Raw genomic sequence first — 19,634 nt, 5'->3', positions numbered from 1 at the left:
CATGTGTAGAAATCTGGGTACTAAAAGTAGTATGGTAGCCTTGCGTATTGTAAAATCTACCTCCCTAACCTGGATTATAATAGCGACTGCAAAGTACTTGGGGTGGGCGTGGGTAATTAGGCAGAGATTGCTAGTAGGGTAACTACTCTCTGCTTACTCGAACAGAGACTGCTAGATTATCTATTCTCTGTTCTGTTCCCACGCGAGGTGTCTTTTTGGATGAATAATTTTATGAATTTTAGACTTTTAATAGTGATATTGGATTGTTTTTAAACCTGATTTTACTAAATGAACTTTGCACCTGTGATTGTATGAAGTATGCTGAAATGTATTGTATTTTTCTTTTATTTTCAATGTGCTTATGTTATATTCGATCTTTGTAATTTAATTGCATTTTATTATGTGTTTGTATGTCTGCTTTTATGAGTAATACTCGAATAAAGCACTTTTGAATTTGAATTTGAATTTGGAAATTAAATGTTATGCAACAAAATATTATCCATATATTTTGAAGGGAAAATGTAACACGAGCAAAGAGTATATGAAATTAAATAAGAGTAACAAGCAAAAGCATAACATAATTCTAACATATTCATTAATAGGTGGCCACTAAGATATGTTATTTGAGTTTATATTGCTCATTGAGATTAAAACAAGGTTCATATAATATACACTATTTAGGGGGGAGCAAAGGGCGCAGCCAACAAGTGTTACCTGCTATCAGACTATAACGTGCACAGATATTTATTATAACAATATATTAAAAACATCATGCATACAAAATCTTTCCATTTGTACCAATTACATTAATAATCAGTATCACACTATGCATTCACAAGTTGGTCTCTTCTGATCACCATTATTTTTTATTCATTTGTATTCAGTTCAAGTACCAAAGTGTCTTTGGTCAATAGGGAAAGAAATGCCGCAAAACACTTGTTGACTTATTGGCTCCATGTGCTCCATTTTGTTTTGTTTGCAATATAAATTTCCTCTTTTTTCTGGATCACTTTGCATGGAGTTATAAGCATTAACTGTAAGATTGGACAAACATTTGGTGCCATCAGCTCCAGGTCCGTTTTTATTTTTTGTCTGCAACATAATTTTCAGCCCTTTTTAGGTCGAGCCTGTAGCAGCGCGCATGCGCTGCTCTGGCGAGACTTTATGTAAACAGTAAAAAGGGCTGTGGAAATCTGACCATATGCTTGTGCGTGTGGTTTAGTTTTGTTCGCAGGCTATTGGGCTATGCGTGCGTCTTTCTTAAAAAAGACAGCACGTAATTGGGCACAGGAGAGTGCATGTCCCGTCTTCGCTCCGCCCCTGGCCTATTGGTGGTGGTTACCCACACGGTAAACATGTGTTTTGCATTATAGTGCCCAAACTCGTGTGCCATAATGCAAAACAGATGGCCTGCTCCCTCGCACAAGCGCGTGCATGCTCTCGCGCACCACTCGCAGCTGGTTTTGAAAGCAGCCGTGCGACCAGTGCTGATACTGCGTTTAGCAGTTGTATATAGCACAAGCTCGACCCGAAGGCATTGATGCGCTTACCACAAGCACCAGTTGCATTACACAAGGGCGTTTTTCTTTTTTAGGCAATGGGGTGGGATTAAGTGATTTGCCGAGAATCACAGGCGTTGAGCTGACGCCGAGACTCGAGCCTGGTTCCCAACTCAAAAAGTCGGCAGCTCTAGCCGTATTTGTACATACTCTCTCCATGTTGTTCTTTACTGCTCCTTGCTTCTTTCGCTTTCATTTTAATACCAGGCCCTCTAACCTGTCATATGAATCTCTAACACCTTCTGGCAGGACGCCCACTGCTTCGCGACACTAGTTCACTCACTGAAGCTCTCGCTGCTGCTGAGATGCATGTGTATCCTGGGCTCGAACGTCCGCATTGCTCTCCCCGCCTGAGATCCCAAATTAAAGTAATGTTATTGTTACAGTGTCTGATCATTACAAACGGTCGTGTGACTAAATCAGCAGCCTTGGAGGGAGCTGTCCAGCACTTCGAGCTCTCTCTCACTGTGTGTGCTGCTGTCCTTCTAAGACTCTAAGTAAAGAGCTGCTGCTGTGCTTACAGCATTATGAAGCAGCGCTGACTATCTGCGCTACACAAAACCGCATGTAAACGGGCCTGTGATTACCACTTACCTCACTACGTTTGCTGCGGAACACAAGAGCGTTTCTTACAGTCCCATCCAAGCGTAGGGGTGGGCTAGCTCTGCCCCCCCCCCCCCGACCCCCACCACCCTCAGAATGCCATTACAGGTAGGGAAGGACACACCCATCACTGGCCGTACTGTCATTTGTGGGGGCGGGGAAGCACTATCATTGGTGCAGTGGGTGCAGTGGCACCACAACTGAGTCCTCGGAACCCTGAATATTAGATTGTTTTACTACCCAACCAGTGCTGAACGGGGGCTCATTTTCCTTTGCACTAGGAACACCCTTCCTACGCTCCTTGGGGGTGTAAGCGGGGGGGGGGGGGGGAGCTCTGACACCAATCACTTCAGTGTACAGTCTTCAAATTACTCCACATCCATTAACTCAGGGCATGAGGCTTAACGAGGCAGCTCTGTTGCCCCCTAGTGATGACGCTAGAACTGGCAATCCTGGACCTATCAACGGTGTTGCAGCCATCACTAGTGCAGCAAACGCACCCAGTGCCTGCGGATGTGAATGTCCAACTGCATCCCGTTTGTGAGTGACCTTTGTGACCCACCAAGAGGCGAAAGAACATATTCAGTTGCCCTCGTGGAACCATTACATGAAGGGGTCTACGTGCCTCATTACGGACCACTTCAGATGGGACACCTGAGTCACGACTTGAACACAGTCTCACGGACTGGACTAGGGGTCTCCTGAGACACCCGCCCGGACTTGGCTAACCACGATACAGAAAGAGGATACGTTAACACCCCAAGAAAGGTGCTATCATTCAAACCGGGCCTGCATGGCGAGCCGCTCACCTTTTTCCCAGGCCGGACGAGTCATGGGATTGAACGTCCTGATGTTTCATCATATTTACTGTTACACTTTATATTCCGGGACAGCTCACCGAGGTGCTGGGGGTTGAGGGTGGGGGAAACACATGTGCAGTGTCCCTCTCTCAAGGATTGAGTCATGTCACTTGGAATGAATCATGCCCAATGCATTTTAATGGTACTCATTTTAACTACCTTGCAAGGATAAAATACCGAATCTCATTGCCAAGCTTAAACTTGTGATCGTCAAGCTCCGCGCATTTCTTAACAGCCAGCGACATGGGGCCTGATGCACAAAGCTATTTTGCAGTTACAGCCGTTGAGACTACAAAATAGCATTTTTACGGAATCGCAATTAGGGTTCCAGGCTCAATACAGAATCAGTATTTGGAAAAGGTGTGTAAAGAGCATACCTTCCAAAATACCGATTCCTAAACTTATGTATTAATGTTTTGCAACCTACATCCAGTTGCAAAACATTAATATTTTACAACCAAATCCAATTTAATGGTAACCATTTACAAAAGACAAGGGGCCCCTTGGGATTGTCGATAAACATTTTAAGAAGCTTTGGTCCCTTGGACCACGGCCTGCTTCTAAAACAAGCATTTCCAATGCAATAGGTCTCGCATTTGCGAGAGTTTGAGCTGTTGGCATTCTAAATGACAATGCCTTTTATATACGTGTTGGTTTTTAAAACATAAATGAAAGGACTTGACATTTACAATGTCAATAGCTTAAACTCTCGTAAATGCGAGACCTATTGCATTGCAAATGCTTGTTCTAGATCACTTTGGATTGAGTTCTAAGCATCATCTGCAAGACTGGACATTCATCATTTTTGGTTTACCTTATTCCTTAGTCTGATAGCTTAAGTAATTATTGGTGGGAAACTTTGCTCTCCCTAAATATTATAGTATAAAGTGTAAGCTAGAATCGGTTACTTGTCTTAGAGATTATAAGCATTAGTGCAGGATCTGGGGACTGAAGTAACCAAGTTTTTTAATATAAAGATTCATTTATTGTTTTATACAAAAGTACCCATTTCTATAAAGCATGATATAACAAATCTACAGGAAAGTTCAAATCAGAAAATAATGATTCCATTCCCAAGGCCGTTAACATTTCATATTATTTACAGCAAATCACCCAAGATCGTAATTTCCTTCTGGAAAGAGTAAACCGTTTTACAAAAAAAACAATCATGTGTGAGCTTTCTTTGTCTAAACATTTCCATCAGTCTGCATCATGCACCCACCTCTAACTGGGAACAAAATTGATTTGGACCTGTTTATGGAAAGCACTAAATATTTCCTAAAGCAATCCAGGTATTTCCTTACATGTGGACCTGAGAATTCACAGTGCCATAAATAAGTAAGCACATCATCTGCTTACAGCAAGATAAGATCTTCGACTTTGGAACCTTGTCCAAACATCAAACTTAGGGGTATGTGTAAAGCTGTGAGTAGTTTGATGGCTAATGCAAATAATAATCACAAATAATAATATTCCATTTCCCTCGATGGAGAATGAGTCTGAGAGAACTTGATCAACTCTGACTCTTTCCCTGGGATATGTGTAATGAGTGCATACCTCAGGACGAAATCCCCTCCAAGACAGGACCCACCCATAGGTAACCCAATCCATCCCAGTCCAAAATATTTTTAATATCGACCAGTTCAATTTCCAGCTGCCCGCTAATGTTTGATGTTGCCAGTGCATTATGAAGGTGTCAAATGTCATGCAAGATGGACGCCCCATCATGAAACTATTGTTATATAGAGGTTGTAGGACCTCAAGCAGCCAGTTTCCAAAAACCTTAGTGTAGGACCTGGCCCTCTCTGCAGGGCCACCCCCAAACTTTATTCCTTTGCCCAACACTTTTTGCTCAATTCGTTTTTGCTGGTCTTAGGTTTCTGTACACTTTACCACTGCTAATCAGTGGTAAAGTGCTTGTGCTCTCTCCTTAAAACGTGGTGGAATTGGCTTACACCCAAGTGGCATATTTAATTTACTTGAAAGTCCTTAGTAAAGTGGTACTAAATGTGCCCATGGCCTGTAAATTACATGCTTCTAGCGGGCCTGCAGGACTGATTGTGCCACCCACTTAAGTAGTCCTTTAAATATGTCTTAGGTGTGACATTTCAGTCTGTGTGTGCAGTTTTAAACTACCATTTCAATCAGGAAAAATAAACCTTTTGCCAGGCCCAACCCTTCCTTTTTAATACACATAAATCACCCCTAGGGTTGGCCCTAAACAACCCACAGGGCAGGGTGTTGTGTATTTAAAACGTAGGACATTTACTTTAAAGATTATTTGTCCTGGTAGTGAAAATCTCTTACATTCGTTTTTCACCAGTCCAAGCCCTATCTCTCCCATAGGATAACATTACAGTTACCTTATTGCATTTAATAACCTGTAATTTCCAAATTGTAGCAACTAACCAGGTCATGTTGGGTGTCTTTGGAATTGTAATGAAAAATACTAACTTACGGTGAAGTCGGGTTTTAAGTTAAAATTTTGAAAATGGCACTTTTAGAAACTTGGCATTTTAATGCCTTACTCTTTTAGTGCCTTTAACCTGTTTCTCTGTCATATGACTGGGTTCAGCTGACAGTTGGGAATTGTGTATTCCTCCTAGACTACCACATACATTGAGGAGCTTAGGTGTACCTGGATTAGCCACCACTGGCAGGATGGGAGGGTGGAATTGGACACAGCCCCACTTACTTTATAATAGGCTCTGTCTTGCCTCCACACAAAGGGCTGCATACCCCCTGTTGTTAGTCTTGAGCCAGGACAGGGAAGGCAAGTTGCCTGGGTACTTCAAAGGGAAACCTCTAGAAGCTTCTTCCCCACTTCAAAGTCTCAACTGTATATAAATACTTGACCTCAGACACCAACTCTTCAGTATTCGTCTGGACATGTGGCTACTCTGCCAGGAGACTGTTGTGCTGCTGTAATGCCTGCTAATCTGCTGGACTACTACCTTACTGGATTGCTGCCCTCCTGCCTGAGTCAGAGGGACTGGGCCTGCACCGGAACCCATGACTCCCAGAGTGACTTCCAAGAGCTAGTCCGCTGGCTTACTGTTCAGGTACCTAACAGTCTCCCAACCACCTGAACCAGTACCCAGATCCAACTGGAGTAAGCCCCTGACCCACCAGTGGTGCTCCTCCGGTCCTGGACCTCTGGTGTCATGTCAGAGGTGGTGAATTTAAGTATTTTGGCTCTCTGCGACCTTAAACTGGGTTGGTAGGGCAAAACCTTGTCACATGCACAACCCGCCAATACAGAGTTCTGTCAGCCCAACACTTCGCGCTACAACATTGGCCGCTCGGCGAAAGCACCATCACGAAACACTGGCCTAACCACTCGCGACAACTGGATCTTCACACTACAGTAGTACCCATCCATGATGCCTGGCCTGCTATTCTTGCTACATCAACGACCATCTGCGACACTTTTATGTTCCTCGATGCCCCATACACCACGAATGGGACTCTTTCTTTTTTTTTTTTTTTTTTTAAATCTGTTTTATTGATTTTGTATTTTTACAACATACAGCATATATATGCAGGCACTGTTGGGCATTCCAACTATTACATGAGGTATGGGACATGCACATTTGCATGATCTTATTGCATTCCCAAGACAGTAAAAATGCGGTAAAAACAAGACTGTTAGGTGCAGTTGCAATTCGTTGCAATTCGTGCCCAATAGATAGGCAAGTGAAGAAAGGAGGGACAGAAGTCATGTCATTTACATATTAGCTTACATTTCTGATTGTCCTCAGTATATACGCTATTACATGCCTACCTCTGCATGCCTTTACATGCACGAACATACAGATAAAGTTGCTGTACTGGTACTCGCAACCAGCTAGGCGACAGAGAGAGCAAAAATAGAAGAAAAGGATTTGCATAAACTGATAGCAAAGAAAACAAGCATTTGCAATGCAATAGGTCTCGCATTTGCGAGAGTTGGAGCAATTGGCATTGTAAATGACAATGCCTTTTATTCATTTGTTTTGAAAGCCTGCAAGCGGCGCATAAACACGCACTGTGTACGTATAGTCCTTGCTTACAAGAAGCAAGGACTATAGGTACAAAGTGCTTGTTTATGCCCAGCTTGCAGGTTTTTAAACGCATAAATAAAAGTCAGTCATTTACAATGCCAATAGCTCAAACTCTCGCAAATGCAAGACCTATTGAATTGCAAATGCTTGTTACAGCCTGAGGCTGGACCGACAGTGTCACAATAATGACAGGTTTCCTTGTCCACGTCCAACCGGAATTCCCCTCCCACCTGAGGGCTCGGATTTCAGATTCTTTCTGCCCATGAAATGATAGAGCGCTGCTAATACCCTGCGTATCTGGTGGGACTTCACCGTTCACTGCTTATGAGGTCGTGATTAGAGGTGCGCGTTATGCTCTAGTGACAGATAGTGCAGCTCGTGTGCATTGCACATCGGTTACAACAAATGTTTCCAGGGCTCCATTGGTAATTTTCAAAGGATGGAAGGAGGAGCTGCACACGTTGTGAAAAGTGACCCTTGCACAAGCGTCTTCCCTGGTGTTAGCACCTGAGTGCAAGGCTTGGTCGGGAACTGGGGGTGAGTGGGTGAGGGGGGGGAGGGTAGGCACTGCTACCCCAGACATGCATGCTCACAGTCTGGACAGGCGTCACGCAGCCAACCACAAAGTTAGTTTTAGGCACACACTCCAAAAAAGAGTCCCACGCCTACACAAACACTTCTAACATGCACGCACCTCTCTTGGTTCTATGATAGCAGTGTTGATCGCTATTCGCCACCATGGGTTTGCTTTGACCTCAACACAATAAATATTATCACAAGTTATTTCTTGTGTTCAGCACAACTATGTGGCCCCTACCACGTCTAATTCCCTGCACATAGAGAACCATCTAAACTAAGCATGCTATAGGGGCTTATGAGACAGATATGCCCTCCACAAAAAACGTAATACGCTACCTCATTAGGCAGATGTTACTTTCCACCAAACATAAAATCCGTCATAGGGTTCATTGTCACCCATGGAAGTGTTCAGTCCAGATAAACACTAAAGGGGTTCCTCTTAAGAGGCCCTCTAGGGTCAGTGCTCCCTCTCACTGTAATCAATACATATCTCCATGGACAAGTGTTCTCTCTCATCTGAAAGCAATCTAGGTCCAGGTGAGCTGTTCCTCTCACTTAACACAATGGAGGTCCCATTCGCTCAGGTGCTCCCTCTAACTACAATATAGGTCTATATTGACCAACTGTTTCTTCACAGGTAGGATCGATCCCTATAGCGCGAGTGTGCCATCTGACCGGAAGACAAATATGGGGTATTTGTTCTCTCCCACCCTAAACAATGGAAATGTAAAGGACAGGTATTTTGAGCCAAAGAAAATAAAGGGTCCCTTATAGGGCACACATCACCCCGTTTTTAAGAAAATATAGGTCCTTATGGTGCAAGTACTCATCCTACTAACACAATGTAGATCCCTGTAAAGGAAGGTAAGCCTGCCTTCTGAACACACTAGTTGGCACCAAGGTGTTGCTATAACAGTCTATAATGGTTCTCCATCTACAGTAACAACCCAGGCCACAGACATGAAGCAGTTGTCAACTGATCTGCCTTCTGGTTCACTAATAGCATGGTTGTTTCTAAGTTAATGTTTACCTCTAATAAATGCCCCCTCAATGCAGTCACCGAATCTAATGTATTAAAGTGAAATGTGGGTTAAAGAAATTAACTATTCTACATTTTAAGGAGTCCTAATCTTATCTTTAGTTGCGTTTGGTGGACGATTTACATGCTAAATATGCTGGTAGCTTCACTTGTGGCATGGCTGTAGGAGCCAAGCCAGACCCTTGGCTAGGCTTTTCATATCAATTGGCGGGGTATCGATGCCCACCTCTACTTGGAGGCACCACGTCCCAAACTTTGAGAAGCATTACTTTAGTAGGAGCCCAGGCCTACATTCACCCATACAGCATTAACACACACAAGATAATATCTCTTTTGTGCTTTTAGGAAGACAGCCACCGTAGCACAGCGTGAAGAGTGACACATATGGGAACTTCACGGAAGACCCAAATTAAGGAGGATTTGAGGGGGGATTCCAGGGGTCCAGTACTCGAGGAGACAGTCCATTAAGAAGGCGGACTGCCGACCTGTCACCACCCTCACTACTTTGAAAGAGTCTTGATCCATCCATCTAACCTAACAACAGACCCTCGCCCGGGCTATGGTCTGCAACCTCTGAATACAAGTTCTTAATCACCCACAAGTGCCCCCCTCAGATGGACGACTTCACGGCGCTAAGTGGAACTCTCTGAAATCTGCTTTGGTTTTTGCGTTACTCTTTTCCCTACAATGTCTCTAAGCACATCGAAGCCGTCAAAGCATCAGGCTAGCACTACTTGAAAACCCCCAAATGGACAAACGCTGAATGGAAGCCGCTACCTGCTGCCCAGCGGTTGTGGAAAAATAAAGCAAATATAGATAGAGAAACAGAACCCTGAGAAACGACGCCTCCGTTTTATTAAATGTCGAGAAGGGAGTCAGCCTCGTCAAGCAGCCTGCCCCCTGTTCCTCAGATATGGCGCGCCAAAGCCCTGCTGCTACTAGCCTGACGGGCTTCTTCAAAGCACTCTGTAAATAGGCCTTTCACTGCCACGGCAGCGTGATCCCTGTGGGTGGACACGATGCTGCTGCAGACTACAAGTCCAGTCCGGAGGCCTTTCACTGCTGTGGCAGCGGGGCTCCCCGTGGGTGGACGCGATGCTGCTGCAGACGACGAGTCCAGTCCGGAGGCCTTTCACTGCTGCAGCACCGGGGATCCCCATGGGTGGATGCGATGCTGCTGCTGCAAATGGCGAGTCCATTCCGGAGGCCTTACACTGCTGCGGTACCGGGGATCCCCGTGGGTGAACGCGATGCTGTTGCAGACGACAAGTCCAGTCCGGGTGGGAGTTGGTGACCCACTGAGAAGCGAGAGAGAGAGACACACATGCGCACAATGTGCCTCACACACAGATACAAAGCCTAAAACGGCGAGAGCAAAAGAGACGCTGTGCGCGTGCACATCTCCTGTCCGGGCAAGCACGGCAAACAGGAGACCGGGAGGGAACAAACATGCCTCTCTTGTAATCAAAAGCAAGGATTTTTCACGCGCACCATTGAAAATCATGGGTGGAGCTTCCACCCCGCTTCTTAAGCAAAACCGACGACAATAGTCTCACAAGCGAGCAGCGCATGTACTCCGTTGCAAGGCAAGAACTAAAAAGGGGGGGAGGTGAGAAAACAAAACATATGTAACAATTGCTCAGCTCTCAACCCCTCCCCGTTTCCATATGTAGTGTTGTATGTTACACTGGCAGCTACTAGCTACTCCCCCATGTCTAAAGTGTGTGGTTGTACACTGATACAGTCAGCGCACACTTGCCAGTAAAAGAGTGTCGTGACATATACAGTATTGCAGTTTGCATGCATGCTAGCTACCTACAGCCTGGGCATCAGAGGAGTCCCCAGTTGCTGGGTATGTGTTTCTCTGTAATTCAGTGTAGAGAGCATCCCAGTTTGTTGCGATTGGAACTTTAAGCTGTCCCAGAGTTTCTTTGCGTCTGATGGCGAGGCTTTCAGCCTTGGCCCACGCGAGCTTGGAGTTCCCCCAGGCCTGTATCTGGGGGCGGGGGGGGGGTGACCCAGGTTCCGCTCCCTCTTGTGAGGGAGTGTATCGAGGCTAATCGCTGCATGAGTTCTGAGAGAGGCTTCAAACAGCACGTTGGATGCCAGCCCTGTCCCATCACGTGTAAGTACTGCATTGTGAGATGTGTCCGTGGCTCCCCCCGTTTGGCCGTGAGTGAGGCTACCAGCGCGTGATGGGCGAGGAATTGTCCTGGTGGCAGCCCCACTTCTTCTACTAGCGTTGTATATGGTGTGAGCGCGCCCCTCGTGGTATAGGTCTCCAAGTATCTGGATGCCCTTCTCCTGCCACCACCTGATTGTTTTCACAGTAAGTACCGCCTGTCCACTGGGAGTTCCCTCTAAGGGTATAGCCAGCTCATTATGGAGCACCTTGGTCCGTCGGTAAGTACAGCTTTCTCAGTGCCACTCTATGCCTGGCGTTGCTCCAGATGAAATCCCTAATCTGTTTCTCTAAGGAGGTGAAGGAGTCTGGTATGTATATTGGTAAAGTAGTATAGAAGCCGCGGGAGGATCACCATTTTCGTGAGTGCTATCCTACCCGTTACAGCCAGTGGCAGCGTGCTCCAAAACCGCATCTGCGATTTAATCGAGTAACCGCCCTCCCCAGGTTCCCATCAAAGAGATCATCTGACTGGCGGTTAATCGGGATTCCCAGGTAGTGGAACGTATCCGGTTTCCACTGCACCCGTTTGTCACTCATGGTGAGACCCGGGTCCCGAAACTCTTGAATGGGTAGATTTGTCTATATTTACTTTTAGCCCAGAGAGTGTAGCAACGAATGGGACTCTTTGCGCTGCACTGAGATGGCAACTTTCCAGCTGGACTGATCTGTTTCCTGTATCGCACCCATGCTCCCTCGCTGTCAGCCTTAACTTGAGACTTTCTCCCAGTCTTGCATGACCAGATAGCGAGTGGCGCTTTGGGATTCTCTGCACTATTTACCCTGAAACCTTTAAAATTGAATATCTCTGATTCTACTAATTGGATTTTTGTCATTTTGGTCTTCTCAACACATTGCTTCTGAGGTAAGCCTGGCTGCTCTGTGCCATGCTAGCCAAGAGCTGAGCATAGCTTAATTTAGGGGTTGCTTGTGACTAGGAATTCTGTGGTGTAGCCATTGTACCAGGTGTATTACTAGTTTGAAAGTGATGTATTACTTCATTTCATCTGCAGTAATTGGTTAAATCTAGAACTTTCCTTTTGAGCTCAGGTGGCTACATGCACAGTTATGTCAACGAGAAATGTTTCCACTGTGTTAGCGGTCATTGATGGAACTTTAGCTCTGCATATTATAACAGTAATTTGCAAAAACGGACAGTCTTTTGTCAGTTGACCCTACATCATCCCTAATCCCCCTCAGCATGTTGCTTGCTGTCATTGCTAGTTACTGAAAGAATGTAATAATTTTCCTGACTTGTAATCGCATCCATAAATTTGACTCTGAAACACCATTCAGACCACTATAGCCTTGTCCACGATTTGCTGGTTTAGTAATAATGTATTTTGCTCTAAGTCCCGAAGCACCTCTTGATCTCGCTAGGCACAATACTTCATCTCAGCATCTAATATAAGGCCCTCAAGCAGTGAGGTGCCTCCTGTTTCTTCTTCAGCAATGAAATTTAGCTCATTGCTCTCTCACTGAGTTGTAGGCAGGTTTTGAAAGGTACGCCCGACGCTAGCAAGAAACTCTAGAAACGTTAGAAACTACTGAACAGATCTACACCATATCACTAAAATCACAAATTTGGTGTCATTCTGTTCTGCCACTTATGCGGTATCCCTGTTTAATTTTCCTATGGAAAATGGCATGGAGAAATTACATTTTGGAACCCCTCCTTTTTGTTAGCTTGACACATTACCTGAAAACTTTTCAGGAAGAAGCTGAGGTGGATGAACCTTTTTTTGGAGTCGTTTTGTGAAGATTCATAAAAAGGCACCAAAGTTACCAGCAAACCAAAAAACTCTCTTCCTATGATAATTAGGTCCTATCTATCATACACAGTAGTAAGTACCACTGTGCTAGATCTATCTATCTTTCCTGTTTTAATACTTTTCATTGAACTGTTTTTCCTGTAGAAGCTTATGTTACAGTATCGTGACCCTACTGCCTCCATTTGCAATATTGCTAAGTTTGGCATGGCTTATAACCTTGTGACTTGCATCCTCCCCGGACCAACCTTATGCTAGCCACACGGGGTTTCTGGAATGAGTGATTAAGCAAGCTTTTATTTGTCTTATTAGGTGGCGAATGCTATGAAAAATTCATTACCGTTTGATGCCCCAGATACTTCTCAACAGGGACAAAAGGTGCTGAAAGTGGAGGTTACACCAACAGTTCAAAGGATCTCCCGTTCTGCCATTACTACTGCTTCAATCCGTCGACATCGCTGGAAGAGAGAAGGTAAGCTCTGCTACTCCCCACAATTTCAAGTCATTGAGCATGTAGATTGTCTTCTAGCAGCTTGACTGTACATACGTGTTTGCTGGAGTAGTGACAAGGAGGAGGCTTTTAGATAACAAGGAAAGAGTCATCACTGTTTAGATGTTGGCTTAATGTAATATTTTTTCTTGAAAAGATACCGTGTAGAATTTGATGGTATGGCCATCTTTTTTGTAGCCATTCTAAAGCTTTTGTTATCTGTAAGAAGAAATAAAAAAAATTAGTTTTTGCTACTTGGTTAGATTCCAAACATTGGTATTTTCTGGAATCGTTCTACCCATAATAATGTATTAGAGAGAAATGGCATCGCACATGAAAATACAGCTAAGCCCAGCAGAAGTGCAATGCACACTGAAGTGTCTAGGCACAACGCTAATGTTCTAAAATATCCGTGGAACTTCTGAATTTTGCTTTTTTTCTGTGTTTCGGTGTTAGAGGAGTAATTGTGTATGCTTGAGGGTGGAACCATGACCGATTTTTAGGATACCTGTATAAGCTAGACAAATCTTTTTTTTTTTAATCAATATCATTTTTGATCGTTATCATAAAAATGTGGCTTAGCTCTGGATCTTATAGGGTTACCTTAGCTATTCCTGGTCTGAGTGCAAGGGACACTGATCTAGTTTGAAAGCAAATCCATAACTGAAGATTTTTTTCAACAGTTTTTATTGACTTTTCTCCATAAAAATAAACCAAAAGAACTTGAGTTCCCCGAGGAGTATTGTTTCCAAGGCACAGCGATTACAGTAGTATTAGCATACATCTCAAGGTTCACATATACATCATCTTCATATAGCCACAGCTTTAACGAACCTCGTATGGTCATGCTTTATATCCATGCATACACCATCATGATTTTAATAGATAGCGTTGCTAGAACCTCGTTTGGTGAAAAGTGAACTGATTTAAGTTAGAGTATCCTCTTCCTGGCTCCCAACCACCTCAAAACTGAACAGTAGACGAAGATTTAACAAATTCATTGCGGAGACGCAGGTTCTTAACCTCTAATCTTCAGTAGAAAACCAAATTATGTGAGTACTTCCCTTCGATCACAGAAAAGCATGGGATTTCTTCAACTCTTTTTGCTTGTACACTGACATGTTTAAGTTACACTCATTTGTTTTAGTGGTTTTTTCTTTTGTACTCTTGAGAGATTTTCATTTCATGATCATGCATACTCTGCATAAGCAGAGGGAATTTCCACATCTGTTTTTTTCAGTAAGCACACCCTTACAAAATACAGTTATGAGGAGTTTTAGCAGAAAGACGTCAGTATCTTTTTGTACAGGGCAGTCAATCATGTTTGGGGTGAGTTAGATTTTCGATACCTTCACACTGAGTGTTAATTTAAGGTACACATATTCCTTTTTTCTTTACCATAGAAATTGGGAAACACATCTGTGGATCCCTTGCTGAGGTTAAGCAATTACAACATCCTCCACTGCAAATTCTGCCTGTCACTCTAAACTGCTGCACTCTTCGTGCTCTAAGCAGAATAAAACAGCCCATGCTCACATACTGTCAGAAACACCACCAAAAAAGAAGGAAGTGGGGCCAATGAGTACAAGCAGTCCCCTTTCTCTGGCAGCTGTTAAGGGTTTGAAGGTTTCCTAGGTCAGATGACCAGGATTGAAATAGCTATGGTTATATGTCCAAAGTGCCCCTACCATGAAGTGATCGTAATCTCTGATTGTAATAGCTCTGGTGACGTTCTTCTTTTCATTGCCAGTGTTGGTATAAAGAGCCACATCCAGAGTTTCTGCGAAATATCCTTGTGTTCATGTTGTCTAGGGAATTCTCTGCTTACTCTATTGCTGCATTAAAATGGCAGTTCTAGATTAAACTGTTAAGATTTGTGTGAAACATAGTTATTCTGCTTTCAATCCATTCTAGAGTCATGTATTATTTAAATTTTCTCCTATGTCAGAATATAAAAATGATAGGGGTTGAGCCTGGCGGACCCCAAAGTAATTGCATTTGTTGGAACTCTTCTGCAGCCCTAACTTTGAGGCTGTGAGACCCCTCTCAAAGTAGGGAATGGGCTCTCTCATAGGAGCTAAGAAGGGTGCTTGGAGCTAGGGGCAGGATACTGAGCAGTTCACCAGGCTCCTGAGGGCGTTGAAACTCTTACAACCCTGTGTTGTGGCACTTTTGACAGTCAAGATGACTGCACCGCTGTGAAGCAGGATTCCAGCCCGAAGGCCCATTATCAGTTAGAGCTACCAGTGCTGTTAGGTTACCCATGGAAGAAGTGGATGCCAAAGTATGCAGTGGGTAGGAAAAGCAGGAAGAGAGCAGTTGCCTGCAAGGTGGTGGGAGAATGTGAATGACAGACACATGCGCTCTCTTCTTTGTTATGTGAAGGTAGGCCCAGACTTAATTTTGGCACAGCATTGTGGCCAAGTTTCAAAACTGTATGCAACAGGTTAGTAAGTGGATGATGACAAATTGCCGGAAATTAAACTCCGGCACGACTGAGGTATTCCTTTTCGGATCTAACATCTCCTTTTGGTCACCTGATTGGTGGCCTCAGGAACTCAGCTCGCTCCCCCCTCCTGTAACAGAGGCAAAGAACTTGGAAGTAATCGTCAATACAGCTTTATCCTTTAAACAGCAAGTAAATGCTGTTACCTCATCTACTTTCTATACATTGAAAATGCTCAAGATAATCTTTCCGTTTATATCTCACGATCTCCCAAAACTAGTTGTCTCTGCTCTTATACTTTCCAAAACCTTTCTATTGTAATGCCCTCTCTGTCAGTCTACAGGAAGGTCTTCTTGGCAAATTACAGGTTCTTTAGAACGTGGCACCCGACTTCTGTTGTGGATTCCCAGGCATCATTCTGCCAAACAATCTCTTATCTCCCTTCATTGGCTTCCCATGAAGAAAAGGATTGACTTTAAAGCCTTATTTTGATCATTTATGACCTTACACAATTCTGAACCGCAATATCTCATACACCAGTTCCACTGGTATGCTCCACCAAGAAATCTCTGGTCCTCCACCAACAATCTGGTGAGGTACCCAGATTCCGGCTTTCTAACTGGGGTGGCAAAAGTTTTGTTACCACCACATCCAAACTGTAGAACATTCTTCCTACCCATTAAAAAAAGTCCTCAAAATTGCTTCCATTTAGGAAGGCCCTTAAGACCTAGCTTTTTACTCTATAGCAGTTTTCATAATAGATTTAAGACTCATTTGTCTTCTCCTTTTTTAGCCATCGCCTTTCAGGTTTAGCGCTTACATGCCTCTGGGCATTAGTCCATGCTTTATAAATATAAAATCAAATCATATGTAGCGCCATGCCATCCAAATACAACAAGCAATGCTCCTTAAGGTACAGGGAGGGTTTATTATCATGGTAGGCTTTGGCTTCCATGCACTCATTGAGGGAAGAGCAATGGACATGTGAGGGCTTCGGATTCACCATACAAAAGGACAGGCTGTGATGGCCACCTTGAAAGACGATTCAGAAAAGGGGGGGTGGTGATAGACAGAGTGTCTGAATTAAGCAGACCACTCTTACCCAGTCCAAAGATCAGGGCTTGATCTATCACCGTTTTTTAGCTCACTGCACCATCCCAGCTCAGAACCTGGCTACATGCAAATTAGTCTGTTCCTGTCCCAGTTCATGATGGGAACAGGGCAAACCAAACTACCAAGCCAATTCTTATACTGGGAAGGAAACAAGCTTCCGGGGACCGGTTTCTGGCATTTCAGCCGTCGTCGGCCCGGCTTGCTTGAATCCTGATGGTGCAATGAGCAAGGGACTCACATCTGAGTATACCCTTCCACGCTTATGGTGGACAAAATGATTCAGAAAAGGGGGGGGGGGTGGTGATGAACAGAGTGTCTGAATTAAGCAGACCACTCTTACCCAGTCCAAAGATCAGGGCTTGATCCATCACCGTTTTTTAGCTCACTGCACCATCCCAGCTCAGAACCTGGCTACATGCAAATTAGTCTGTTCCTGTTCCAGTGCATGATGGGAACAGGGCAAACCAAACTACCAAGCCAATTCTTATACTGGGAAGGAAACAAGCTTCCGGGGACCGGTTTCTGGCATTTCAGCCGTCGTCGGCCCGGCTTGCTTGAATCCTGATGGTGCAATGAGCAAGGGACTCACATCTGAGTATACCCTTCCACGCTTATGGTGGACAAAATGATTCAGAAAAGGGGGGGGTGATGAACAGAGTGTCTGAATTAAGCAGACCACTCTTACCCAGTCCAAAGATCAGGGCTTGATCCATCACCGTTTTTTAGCTCACTGCACCATCCCAGCTCAGAACCTGGCTACATGCAAATTAGTCTGTTCCTGTCCCAGTGCATGATGGGAACAGGGCAAACCAAACTACCAAGCCAATTCTTATACTGGGAAGGAAACAAGCTTCCGGGGACCGGTTTCTGGCATTTCAGCCGTCGTCGGCCCGGCTTGCTTGAATCCTGATGGTGCAATGAGCAAGGGACTCACATCTGAGTATACCCTTCCACGCTTATGGTGGACAAAATGATTCAGAAAAGGGGTGGATCAAGCCATGATCTTTGGACTGGGTAAGAGTGGTCTGCTTAATTCAGACACTCTGTTCATCACCACCCCCTTTTCTGAATCGTTTTTGGCCACTATAGGTGTGGCAGGGTATACTCAGACATGAGTCCCTTGCTCACTGCTCCATCAGGATTCAAGCAAGCCGGGCCGACGAGGCTGAAATGCCAGAAACCGGTCCCCGGTAGCTTGTATCCTTTCTGGTGAAGAATTGGCTTGGTAGTTTGGTCTGCCCTGTTCCCATGATGCACTGGGCCAGGGACAGACTAATTTGCATATAGCCAGGTTCTGAGCTGGGATGGGGCAGTGAGCTAAATAACAGTGATGGATCAAGCCCTGATCTTTGGACTGGGTAAGAGTGGTCTGCTTAATTCAGACACTCTGTTCATCACCACCCCCTTTTCTGAATCACCTTGAAAGACTGCAGTGTACAAGCCAGAGTATTGGTAGGGGAATAGTATCATGGGAGAGCACAGTGGAGGAATGCATGGGCAGAATGTCTCTAAATGTGAGGATGTCTGCAGTGGGAAAGGGGTTAGATGACAAAGGGAATTTCTCTTACACTTTGTAAATTAAATCTAGACTTTTGAATTGATCTTTAGTCTAGAAATCATAGTGGAAATGCTTGAAAAATATGCTAGGTGAGATCAGAATTCTGTGGTTCCAGGGGTCGCTAAGGCCTGAGAAGTGAAATTCAGTGCTGTAAGGAAACACTTGGCAGGGGTGCCAGACTATTTTGTCTGTGGTGAAGTCCTCCTTGTTGCTGATCTGGAAGGTGATTGGTAAGAAGGCAAATGTGGGAACCGTGCTGACCAAGTTAGAGAATGATTACATTGCCAGACAGGTGTAATCTACCTAGAGTCTCAGGGTCTGTTAAAGACAAACCAGAACACGAAATGAGTGCTACAACTGTGACACCTTTAAGACAGATTTATTTAGTTTGTTGTATAGAAAGGAAGAGAAAAGAATACAATATAAATCCGCTATTTCGGGGTAGTTCCGCTGTCTTATGTACAATAATACGTGAATGAAAAGGTGGTTATAATGATACCCATTAGCAGCCAGCTCCGCAAATCTTGTGCGGTCCAACCGTCCTCCGCATGAATACCGGTCCCGGTATTCGCCAACGGAGGGCACAGTGCTAAGTAACGGCCGAAAATACCGTTCGAGTGCTGCTGCCAAGGTGTCCTGGGCAAGAGTAACCCAAGTAATGCGTATTAGGATACGCCTGTGGTGGGAGCGAGCACAGGAATGCCCAGCCGGGCACTCTACCGTGTTTTAAGGCAGGTTAACAAGGGAACAGCCGCTCTACCTTTGTAACCTAAGCCACCAATAATTAAGCCAAGTAAATGTGCCCCCATGCGTTGTTAAACATTCTCAGGCACTTGTGCTTTCAGGCGGAGACTCGGCAAACACCTCCGTGGTGTGCGCCTCCACCGCTAGAACAACGGGACCCAGAGAAAAGGCAAGAACGCGGCAAACACCTCCGTGGTGTGCGTCTCCCCTGGATATCCCGCGGTACAAAAGAAAGGCAGAGATGCGGCAAACACCTCCGTGGTGTGCGTCTCTGCCGGTAGTGTAATCGCAGACGCGATAACTAGGAATACGGGGGTTTCCTCTGAAGAGAGCAGCCGCTTCTCTAACCGCCGTCCGGAACGAGGGTCTAAGGAACAGGAAACAAGACGGCCGGCGTGGATCAAAATATCCGACGCCTTCCCTCAATCGGCTACCTGTTTTATGGGCGTATCTTCCAGGCGCTAAGCATGCTGGTACATGTGGTTCTTTGCTTGTCAGCCGCTCGTGGTTTCCTCGCGCTGCTCCCGGCACGCGACTGGGGTGCGGGGAGGGAGGGGGGGGAATTCTTGACAACAAGAGAGGGAAATTGAAATGAATAGTTACAGACCTCATATTTTTCCAGAGATCAGTCTAGATATTCTGAGACACA

At 44.8% G+C, this 19,634-nt stretch overlaps 1 protein-coding gene across 2 annotated transcripts in view; it reads left to right on the top strand.

Annotated features, from left to right (window-relative positions):
- The window catches only part of HYCC2 (hyccin PI4KA lipid kinase complex subunit 2), a 671,498-nt gene that overhangs the window by 585,737 nt on the left and 66,127 nt on the right, over window positions 1–19,634 (top strand). For both annotated transcript variants that reach the window (XM_078680193.1, XM_078680194.1), the window contains one exon: window positions 12,947–13,106. In XM_078680193.1, the coding sequence (XP_078536319.1) occupies window positions 12,947–13,106 (160 nt within the window). The remainder of the gene's footprint in view (window positions 1–12,946; window positions 13,107–19,634) is intronic.

Source organism: Lissotriton helveticus, chromosome 3_1 (assembly GCF_964261635.1).
Source record: "Lissotriton helveticus chromosome 3_1, aLisHel1.1, whole genome shotgun sequence".
In the NCBI taxonomy this organism is placed as follows: domain Eukaryota; kingdom Metazoa; phylum Chordata; class Amphibia; order Caudata; family Salamandridae; genus Lissotriton; species Lissotriton helveticus.
Note: the sequence above shows the minus strand (reverse complement) of the source record. Positions and strands in the feature narration are given on the sequence as shown.